The sequence below is a fragment of the Phocoena phocoena genome, chromosome 1 (genome assembly GCF_963924675.1).
Source record: "Phocoena phocoena chromosome 1, mPhoPho1.1, whole genome shotgun sequence".
In the NCBI taxonomy this organism is placed as follows: domain Eukaryota; kingdom Metazoa; phylum Chordata; class Mammalia; order Artiodactyla; family Phocoenidae; genus Phocoena; species Phocoena phocoena.
Genome location: NC_089219.1, coordinates 109,422,004 through 109,433,165, shown reverse-complemented (window position 1 = coordinate 109,433,165; position 11,162 = coordinate 109,422,004). Strand labels below are relative to the sequence as shown.

Sequence of the window (11,162 nt, the reverse complement as noted above, 5' to 3'; positions counted from 1 at the left end):
TACACATGGGGAAGGAGCTGGAGAGATAACAGGTGATACAGCAAAAAAGGCCAGAGGCCAGTACTGTTTTCTGTTCCCCTCTGTGGCCCCAGTGCCTAGCACAGGTGGCTCTCAGCAAAGTTTTTCCTAAGGAAGGATTGTCAGGGGTGGAGATGGGTGGAAGGGGAATGGTCACACTCAAAGCTACTGCTGTTTGAAGCAAAAAAGAAAAAAAGTTGCCAAGCTTTATTTAGGTTGCAGTGGTCACAGACAACGCATCTAACTCTATATCCCACCCACCCTACTCGGCCCCCTGCACAGGCTCAGCTCCCTTTTCCCTCCAGTCTCACTTCTTGTCCTCCTCCTTCTTGTCCTTCTTGCCATCCTTGGTGGCCTGGGAAGCCAGGGAGCCCATGGCATTTCGAATGGCCTCATTGTTGGGATCCACACCTGGAAGGTTCTCCAGGACACTCTGAAGGAACTCGGGGTCCTGCATCACATCATAATCATCCTCCTCCTGAAAAAGGGCTGTGTCAGCTCCGGGCAGCGGGGGTAGGCTGGCCGGGGAGCAAGCAAGTGTAGGAGATGGGAGCGCACTTGACTGGGGGTGGAGGGCACCTCTAGCCAAGGACAGGAAGGAGGATTTGGGAAGATACCCAGCGCCTATACACAGTATGAACTCAAACATTTATTTTCGTTTAGTTTTTCGGCCCCACTGGTGTGGCTTGCGAGACCTTAGTTCCCCGACCAGGGATCAAACCCAGGCCCCTGGCAGTGAAAGTGCCAAGTCCTAACCACTGGACCACCAGAGAATTCCCCCAAACATTTATTACTGACCGATTAGAGGAGAAGCCTGAGAACTCTGCTTTCTGAGCTCAAAGGATAAAAACAGATGCCATCACCTTTAGGTTTCCTGCTGTCAGACACCCACTCTCCCCCCTTTCTTTTTCCTGGATCCTTTCTTCACCCTCCTGGGAAGATGATAGCACTGAGAATTGTCCAGACTGCTCCCACCAGCAAGGAAGGAAAATTACAAAATACTAGGACACCTCTCCAACTCTGGCCACTAGCATTCTTGCCTTAGCAAGGTTGACATACAAGGAATGTATATCCATGTGTTTCTTTCCTTCTGCTCCTGCAAGAGCTCATCTATGAAACCCCAAGAGAGGAATAGTCCCAGGCCTAGTGGGCTGAGGATCTGAACACAAGGGGATTTTAAGCCTGATGGGGCAGGGAGTTATTGCTGGCCCTTACCTTGGCGGGCTCAGATGTGTCCATGGCTGAACTGGCATCAATGTCAGCTGATTCTGCCTGGCCAAATTCTGAGGAAAAGAGGTCAGTCCGTTCAGTTTCATGTCCTCACCCAATGTCTCCGCCTCAGCACAACCACCCAGGTTCTGGCTCACCTGCGCCCTGGAGGGACATCTGCATGGCATAGGCAATCTGCTCTTCCTCGGTCATACTACTTAGGTCGGGGAGCCCCGTGCGGCCAAACTCCTGCTGGCTGATGGTCATCTTCAGCAGGGCATCATCCGAGTCTGGGAAAAGGGAGAGAGCGGCGGGGTGGAACCATGCCATATTCCACAAAGACCCACCCCCAAGCCCACGCGTTCCCACACTGCCAGACCCCCCACCCCCATCTACATCAGGCCTCCACTGAGCACCCCGCAGTCCCGGGACTTCAGATTCCACCTCTTTCACCTTCAGTCCCAGTCGTAGCAATTCCGGCCTCAGCAGCAGAGGCGGCAGCTGCCCGCCGCGCCTCCTCCTCCTGCCGCTGCCGCTGCTCTTCCATAGAAACACGAAGGGCCTGGCCAAGGGCAAGGGAAGTCAGACATCCAGCCCTGGGCACCAGGGAAGGCAGCTGGGGAAGGCAGCTGAGGGGTGGGAACAGACCGTAAAGGGGGAGCTTCTGGTTTATACACATGGGGAAGGGGCTGGAGAGAGAACAGGTGATATAGCAAAAAAGGACGGACTTGGGAGAAACCTGGGGTTTAACGGGCAGAAGTGAACAAGAGAGAATCTGACATTGGTATCCCTAGAGATCAGACAGAACTGTGGGGAAGAGGGACCAAGAGGGGGTCTGGGAAAACGAGCAAGGGTATTAGGACTGTCTAGCCCTAGAGAAGCTATGTGCCGTGTGGACCAGTAGAGGAGGACAAGGAAGGTCCCCTGAGGTCAACGTTTGCTCACCAAGGCCAGCTCAGGATCAGCACTGGGATCCACTCCAAATTCAAAGTCACTGGCACCAAGACCCAGCATGGCACCGCCTTCCCCAGCCAGAATTGGAGAACTGATGAGGGCATCAGCCAAGCTGGGCCCAGGAGGCACTGTCACCAGATGAGAACCGGTTCCATCTTTGCCATTCAGTGTGTTTACAAAGGCGGTCAGCTTTTCTGTGTTCACCTCCTGGGGAGGGAAGAACATAGGAGGCTCTCCTTCTCGCCCTGCCCCCCATTCTCTGCCATGTCAGCTCCTGTCTGTAGCTACTCTCCCACATGCAGACACTCCTCTGGGTAAGGACTGTTCTCTGTTTACAACCACAGCAGTCAATGCCCCCCGAATGGTCCTTACTCACCTCTTCCCCAAAATTGATAATGTCAACATTTACTTTCTCCTTCTTGAGGCGTTTAGCCAGTTTCACCAGCTGGGAAGAAGGGGAGAGAAATAAGGAAATCTATTCCATACCATGATGGGAGATGACACACCTCACAAAAGCATACAGGAATTGGTACACCTCTCCAAGGTCCCCCAACAGAAACACTGAATTCTGCACATCCTCCTTTCCCCAAAGTGATGAACCCAATGCCTCTCTGGCTCTCCTAAGGGCCAAAAGACCCCATTCCCAAACATGTGGTGCCCAAATCCCCCAGTTATCACTTGGACTCACATCCTTCTCATTGTCCTCCACGGGGCTTCCCACAAAGGCAATGATTCGCATCTTGTGATTCTTGCCCTGTCGGTGCTTCAGGGCCAGCTTGAAAAGGAAGAGGAAGTTCCTGGAGTCAGCCAGAGGAATCACCCAGCTCTTTCCTGTTACTCTGCTCTTTTTCTATGGCTTCTGTGTACCTCGAGCCTACCATCATGCTCACACCAGGTCTAAACCCCCTCCTACACCCTTCCCTTCTTGCTGTGCCTCTCCGTGGATAAGGAAGAGGGGTTAATTCTCAATTCTAGGGATGTTTCCCTTCATGATCTTCACCGATCCTGGGATTCATCCCATCATATCCTTTCTACTCCTTTCTCTAGGTCACTTCTCCTCCCTCGCGCTGGTTCTAGCTCAAGAGTCCAGGGGGAAAATGAACAAGGGTGGAGGCAGAAGCCCAGAGCAAGGAGGAACCACCAAAGGGATCCAACAGCACTCACATGGGCCACGCGGATGCCAGTGCAGAAGGTGATCTTGCCTTTGGGTTGGACAGTGTGGAGCTTAGACAGGATGCGGCCGGTGTCAGGGGTGAGTGTGGTCAGCACTTCACAGTCACTGGGATGTGGAGAAAGCACCTTCTGTGATTTCAGGTCAGGACAAGTGCCTCCAAACTGTGTTTGACTAATCTTTTCTTTGGGGACCTTGATAATAACTGTAATCTCTATTTTTCTTAATCAAATATCTAGTGTTTAGCGAGTGGATCTTATAAGTTCTCATCACAAGGAAAAAAATTTGTTAACTACGTGAGACATGGGTATTAATTAAACTTACTGTGGTGATCATTTTGCAACATACACATTTATCAAATCATTATCTTGTACACCTTAAACTTCATGTCAATTACATCTCAATAAAACTAGAGAAAAACATCTAGTGTTTAGACATGAAACACAGAAAATAAGAAGTGGTTGATTTTGTGAGAAACTTGCCCTCTTCCTCCCAATACTTCCCCCAACCTCTCTCATGTCATCTTGCTCTCGGAGCCCTGGGAATCCTCTACAATATCTGGATGCGCCTTCTTATCTCTCCTACCCTCTCCATTTCTAGACCCATTTTCTAGCTAATAACATGTATATCGGGATGGGTGGTCACTCATTTGAGGATTATCAGTTCCTAAAACAAATCACTTTTGGGGTAATAGGCTGTGTGATATACGCCCTGGGGCTCTGACCCAAAACTGCTTTTTACTGCCTTTAAAATACACTGTGGGAACTTCCTTGGCGGTCCAGTGGTTAAGACTCCACACTTCCACTAGAAGGGGCAGGGGCTTGATCCCTGGTCAGGGAACTAAGATCCCACATGCCGCACAGTGCATCCAGAAAAAAGAAAAAATACACTGTGAAATTTTACCCCAGGAGATTTAGCTTCATAACTGTATTAAATTCAGGTTAATATTAAAAACAAGTTGCTGTTTATATTTATACTGAACAGTGAAGAAGGTAGTCTAGGAAGTTCTCATGGAAGCCTCATGGAATCTACAAAAGGGTAGCAACCTGGGCACCACAGTGGGTCACATATAGAAAACACCCCCACCTCCCCCAAACCCCTCCTGCTCTGCCCCACGTACTTGGCCAGTGTGATGAGGCCCACGTTGTTCTCAGGGTTACTACGGGTCTTGGAGTGACAGACTATGTTGACGGCATCCTGCTGGGCCTGTAGCCGGGTGGGTAGGAAGTCCCCGTTCCGCATATACTCGCTGTTGTCCACGCTGTCAGATTAGGGTGAAGGAGGAGAAAGAAGACACACCGCAGGATCTGAGACATCCTCTCCAGTTCCAGGGACCCCCACCTCCTTCAACAACTCTCCCGTGAGGGGCACTGTGGTGTATGGCAGCGGCTCTCAGTCTTTGCGGAAGAGAGAATCACCTGCAACCTTTTTTCTTTTTCTTTTCTCTTTATGCAGATGACCAAGCCTTCTTCTAGACTTACTGCCTCAAAATAACCAAAGGAGGAAAAACTTTTTAAGTCTCCACAAGTGATAATGTAAGTACCCAAGGCTGCGAGCTACTAATGTACCACAACCACCTTCTTATGAGGTGCATTAAGCGTTATTAATCATGGTTATGGAGGAACATGTTGTCTGCTACTAAAATAGGAGTATTCCAAAGGTAGGCAATGAAGAGGGCAACTTAAAAATATTTGTAAAATACTTGTAAAATAATACACACTTGGCAGCACTGAGTGCAGGAAGGCACAATGTAATTATCTGGTTAAATGTTTAACAGCTTTGGCAGCTGGACTGAACTGCAAAAATGAGGTTTCAAGGCTTCCCTGGTGGCGCAGTGGTTGAGAGTCCACCTGCCGATGCAGGGGACACGGGTTCGTGCCCCGGTCCGGGAAGATCCCACATGCCGCAGAGCGGCTGGGCCCGTGAGCCATGGCCGCTGAGCCTGCGTGTCCGGAGCCTGTGCTCCGCAGCGGGAGAGGCCACAACAGTGAGAGGCCCGCGTACCGCAAAAAAAAAATAATAATAATAAAATAAAAGTGACGAAGAGAGGTAATTAAGAAGCTACTGGAAGACAAGTAGAAAGGGAGGGAAGGGCAGTGTTCAGGCACAGGCTCAAATCTCCACTCTGCTACTTACTAGTTCTGTGATCCTGAGGAAGCTACTTAATTTCTCTAAGATCCAGTTACCTCATCTGAAAAATGGGTTTTATTATACCTACACTCACAGGGTTGCTGAGGATTAAATGCATGGAAAGCACTTAGCACAGTGCCTAACAGTAAGCATGAAACACAGATTAGTTCTTATAGTGGAAATTCAATCTATATAAAGGAGGTCAAGGGCAGACTCTACTGACCATGCATTACATTCTTTTTTCCCTGATACACCGTTTCCAATTACTTTCCCAGCAGGGAAGTAACTGCCTTTCTAGCTTCAAATACAGCAGGTGAGTCCAAATATAAAAACAATGGAAGCTTTGAGGATCAGCCAGATGGAATAGCTAAGTATAAAGACTGTGGGGGGCTTCCCTGGTGGTGCAGTGGTTAAGAATCTGCCTGCCAATACAGGGGACATGGGTTCGAGCCCTGGTCTGGGAAGATCCCACATGCCGCGGAGCAACTAAGCCCGTGAGCCACAACTACTGAGCCTGCGCGTCTGGAACCTGTGCTCCGCAACGGGAGAGGCCGCGACAGTGAGAGGCCCGCGCACTGCAATGAAGAGTGGCCCCCCCCGCTCGCCACAACTGGAGAAAGCCCTTGCACAGAAACGAAGACCCAACACAAACAAAAATAAATAAATAAAATAAAATAAAAAATAAAGACTGTGGGCAAGACCAGCAGATGGATGAGGGCTGGAAGGAAGGTGTCAGAGGAAGGGGGGCCTGAGAGGGAGGGAGAACTCACAGTGCAGAACATGGCGGTAGTTCTCACACTGTCATGCGTGCATCAGAACCACTTGGAGGGTGATGGTGGTGCTGGCACTGTTAAAAACACAGATGCCTTCACAACTATGTATGCATCTCCAAAAAGTGTACTGTTTAGTTTTCCCAATGTTCAACTTTATATGAATGTAATAATATATGTATTTCCTGTGACTACTTTTGTGCAATGGTGTGTTATTTTTCCCAACAAAAATTCATATCAGGGCTTCCCTGGTGGCGCAGTGGTTCAGAGTCCACCTGCTGATGGAGGGGACATGGGTTCGTGCCCCGGTCTGGGAAGTTCCCACATGCCATGGAGCGGCTGGGCCCATGAGCCATGGCCGCTGAGCCTACGCGTCTGGAGCCTGTGCTCCGCAACGGGAGAGGCCACAAGAGTGAGAGGCCCACGTACTGCAAAAAAAAAAAAAAATTCATATCAAAAAGGGCTTATGATATTATTCAGCTATTCCATAAAGCCTTCATTTAAAAAAAAGAATACAGAATGCCTAAACTTCCGTGGCTGGGTGTCTGATTCAGAAGATTGAGAGTAGAGTCAAATATACACCATTTTTAAATAAGCTCCTCCAGTGAACTCTGATGCACAGCAAAGCATGAGAAAAGGAGTGACTCTCACCGTTATTCTAAGGCCGGGCTAGTACAATAGACCACCAATACGTCTCTCTGGACCTAATCTTTCCTCCTATACGTCAAGCCAGATCAATATTCTTACATTCCATTTTGTATACAGCTGTGCCTCGACCAACCTCAGAACTTTTTCAGTAGTCCTATACTGAAGGGTACAGGACGGAACTCAACCTCCCCAGCCTGACATTTGTGGTCTTCTACCTGGTTGTATCTACCTTTCTCTAAAAAAAGGAACTACCTTAAACCAACAACCTAATAATAAAGTCATACTAGTCTATTTCCTACTTCCTAAACATGCCTTGATAATTTACACTTCAGCAGCTTTCTTTATGCCCTTCTCCCTACTCGTAATGGCCTCTCCTTAACATTTGTCTAAGTCCCTTCAAGGCCCTTCTTAAATTCTTTCTTGAGGACCCAAGTACCATGGCAACTAATAGATGTACAGTGCTGTACAGTTTACAGACCACCACGACCTACATTTTGCCTACTTGTGCTACAAGTAGATGTTACTATTATAGTCCCATTTTATAGATAAAGTGAGAGATTTACTACATTCTCAAGAACATGCAGCTGGTAAGTACTAAAAACACAGGTTTTTGGATTCCAAATCCTGTCCTCTTTCTACTCTTAACATGCTCTCTCCCACAGGCTGCCATATTTAGCAAACGAAAATATAGGACTCCCAGTTAAATTTGAATTTCAGATGAACAACAACTTTTTAGTATAAGTATGCCCCACACGATATTTGTGACACACTTATAGCCACTTTTTGATATTAAAAACTATTGTTTATGTGAAATTCAAATTTAACTGGGCATCCAACATGTTATCTGGCAACGCTATCCTCCCGGCAAAAAGAAAACTCCTAGGTGTCTGTTCCATGCAATTGGAGATTTGTGTGTTTGTGTACTATTCTGTTTTCATTCTATGCTCACACTTAGAAGAAACTCTTGAAACCTTGCAAAAGTTTGGTCCTCAGCTTCTAATCTGACTCCCAATAGCTACTCAGCCATGTCTGAGACTGATGAAGAGAGCTAGCTCACTGGATAAGAGCCTCTGCGTCAGATAATCCTGGGTTTAAACCTTGGCCTTACCATTTAATTAGCTGTGTGACTTTGTATAAGTCATTTAAAATTGCCGAGACTTGGTATCCTCATCTGCAAAAGGGAGGGATGTTTACCTTTAAGTACTGCGAGGTTTAAGGCAGATAAAGTAAATTAAATGTCTGACACTTAGAAAGCAAGCTATAAAGAGTACTTCTGAAGATGATACAGGGAAAGGCAATGGAGTTAGAGACGAGTGAATGGGGCGGGGAAGGGATTTATCACCTCTCTTTCTAACATCCATCATTCTGAGAAGAAGAGAGAAGGGCAGAAGACTATCACGATGAGTCCGAGAAGGAGGACTCTGGCTAAAGACAGGCCTGAGCTGGGCTAGAGAAGACGAAGCTGGAACAGAGAAAGGCAGCAGGGCCGATCAATGACTGTCCGCGGATTGAGGGTTAAGGGGAGTACCCCGGGCCTGTCCTCCGGGAACTACCTCCGGGATGACTCAGGGAGTCGATGGGGCTCCTTCCCTCCCGGCCCAAGGCCTCATCTCGCCCATCAGGCGCGCTCACCCACCCGAGGTCCGCCCGGCCTCCGAGCTACACGCGCCCCCGACCCAGTCCCGCTCCCCACGGGGGCCCGAGGTAGCTCCTCACCAAACCATAGTGCTTTCCAACACCATCTTGCCGCCTTCCTGCCTCCCCGACGGGTTCTCCTGGACCACCTAACAACAACTCCTCCAATTGGCCCAGCGCTCATCACCAATCACTGATCTCAGCTCCGCCAGTTGGTTCCGCCTCCATCCTCCACGTTGCGTTCTGGGAGTTGTAGGCGCCGCCAAAATAAAAGAGACGTTTGGGGCGGGTGGGTGTTGGGGGAAAGGCGAGATAACGTGAAAAAGAGGGTCCCACCTCCACCTGCCCTGCCGTTCAGGTTTTCTGGTGGGGTTCCCTGACGACAGGATCTAAGAGAAGCTGTGGAGGAACCTTTGAAAGTTCTGTGGCTATGTCTGTTCCAGCATCAGCATTTTTAAAAATTGGTGGGATGACTAGTGACTTTCCAGCTCACTCTGTTCCCCATGGCACTTTGTTCATCAAACTACTAAGCCCTTATGCCCCTGAATTGCATTTGCTTGTGTATCTATCTTTCCCACTGCAGTAAGGCAGGAAAGGTGGCAATCTCTGCTATCCCTGAGTGCACTACATAGCCTGACACATGGTAGGAATGCAGAAAAAGTTTGACGAATCAGTAATTTTAACTAATCTCCCAAAGAATGGGAGACAACCTAGTCAACCGTTTTGGTTTCTTTATCAAGAATTACATTAAAAAATGCCTTGGCTGGGAATTTCCTGCAGTGGTTAGGACTCTGCGCTTCCACTGCAGCGGGCACAGGTTCCATCCCTGGTCAGGGAAGTAAGATCCCACATGCCACCGCGCGGCCAAAAATAAAATAAACAAATAAATGCCTTGGCCTACCTTCCCCTACATACACACACACACACACACACACACACACACACACCCCAAAGTAAAACCGGAAATTCCAGGTCTCTATCTTGAAGGAAGTGGGGAAAGGAGAGGGGGACCAAGGCATGACTACGGAGATGGTAGATAGTAGATGGAGATGGCAAGTGTGTTGTAGATATTACCTAAATGTTGGTAAAGTTTTAACGGATATGTTCAAAAGTTATTGGTAACCATCACAGCTGGTAGGAGTTAAATCTCTGTATCACTAGAGAAAAAAAAAAAAAACCAAAACCTGTCACTGTAACCATAGACAGGATAGTAGACAGCAAAGGGAAGAAAAATAAAAAAGCACAGAAAAATAATTAGTGACAAGTTCAAACATAAACAAAATATTTTAAAAACAAGACAAGAATTACATTTTTTTGAAAAGGAGCTACACGATGTAGAGAACTTGGAAGGGAACATAATAAAGTCTGCCCTTGTGGAGCTTGTATTCTGTGGGGAAGGTAGATAATAAACCAATAAGTAAACATATTGTCAAATGATAAAACTAGGATGGATGTGTTTTCTTTTTTATATAAACAGAATATTAGGGAAGACTTACAGTTGAAAAGAGACCTGAAGGATACCTGGGGGAAAGAGAAAGTGCAAGTGCCCTGAGGCAAGAGTGTACTTAAGACCATGAAGGCTGGAGTAGAGGGAGAGAGAGAGAAGAAATGAGGCCAGAGAGGCAAAGGGAGTGGAAAGGTTGAATCATGTACAATCGCAAAGATTATTTTAAGGACTCTGAGATAGGAGCTGTTGGAAATTTTCAGAAGAGGATCACTCTGGCTGCTGCATTGAGAACAGACTGTGGGGGGAAAAGAACAGGATATAGACCAGTTAGCAGACTACTTCAGTGATCAGATATGCTGGTGGCTTATTGTAGGGTGGTAACAAGACGTGAAAATAGTGACATATGGATGGATTTTGAGTATGTCATACGATACAAAACTTAGAAAATTTGCCAGTGGATTTGTTGGAGGATGTAAGAAACGGGAGTGTTAAGGAAAACACTAGAGTAGATTCTAAGCAACTACAAGAATGGAGGCACTATTTCTGAAGATGGGCTAGGAGGGGCAGGAACCAGAAATTTAGCTTTGGACACATTAGATTTAAGATGCCTATTAGACACCTAAATGGAGATGTCAAGTAAGTGGGTAGATATATGAGTTTGCAGTTCAGAAAAACGATCTGGGCTGGAGATAGAAATCTGGAAGTTTTTAGCTAATCATGAGGTGACAGGGGTGTTTGACAAATTATACAGGGCCTTTAAAACTTTAAAACATTACCTAGGGAGTGAATGTAGACTAAAAGAAGGGGGCCTATGGTTGAGCCCTGGACATTTCAACATTTAGAGGTTAGAGAGGAAAGGAGGAACCAGAAAAGAGGATGGAGATGGAGCAGTGTAGCACCTTGGTAAGGACAACCGGGAGAAAACACATAGTATCCCAGAAGCTAAATGAAGAAAAGTATTTCAAAGAGCAATAAACTGTCAGATGCTGCTGACATGTCAAGTAAGATGAGGACATATATTTAGCAACACTGAGGTCATCAGCGACCTTAATAAAAGATGTTTCAGTTGGGTGGTCAGGGTAAAAACTTGGAGTGAGTACAAGAGAGATTGGGGTCAAAAAAACCTATCTGTAAAAATTCACTTCGGGACTTCCCTGGTGGTCCAGTGGTTAGGACTCTG

The 11,162-nt window shown here is 47.2% G+C and overlaps 1 protein-coding gene across 2 annotated transcripts; it reads right to left on the bottom strand.

Annotated features, from left to right (window-relative positions):
- Positions 1-207: 207 nt before the first annotated feature.
- Positions 208-8,664, bottom strand: PSMD4 (proteasome 26S subunit ubiquitin receptor, non-ATPase 4). Of its 2 annotated transcripts, none has more exons than XM_065880781.1 (10): positions 8,617-8,664; positions 4,473-4,613; positions 3,346-3,460; positions 2,870-2,956; positions 2,558-2,626; positions 2,173-2,388; positions 1,681-1,789; positions 1,386-1,517; positions 1,234-1,301; positions 208-496 (listed from the first exon to the last, which is right to left on the bottom strand). In XM_065880781.1, exons 1-10 carry the CDS (start codon positions 8,640-8,642, stop codon positions 326-328), a joined length of 1,134 nt encoding a protein of 377 aa, XP_065736853.1. In that variant the 5' UTR covers positions 8,643-8,664; the 3' UTR covers positions 208-325. The 2 variants fall into 2 exon arrangements, with proteins under 2 accessions (XP_065736853.1, XP_065736846.1); XM_065880774.1 differs by having other exon boundaries at positions 326-496; positions 1,672-1,789; positions 8,617-8,648.
- Between the last annotated feature and the right edge of the window lie 2,498 nt (positions 8,665-11,162).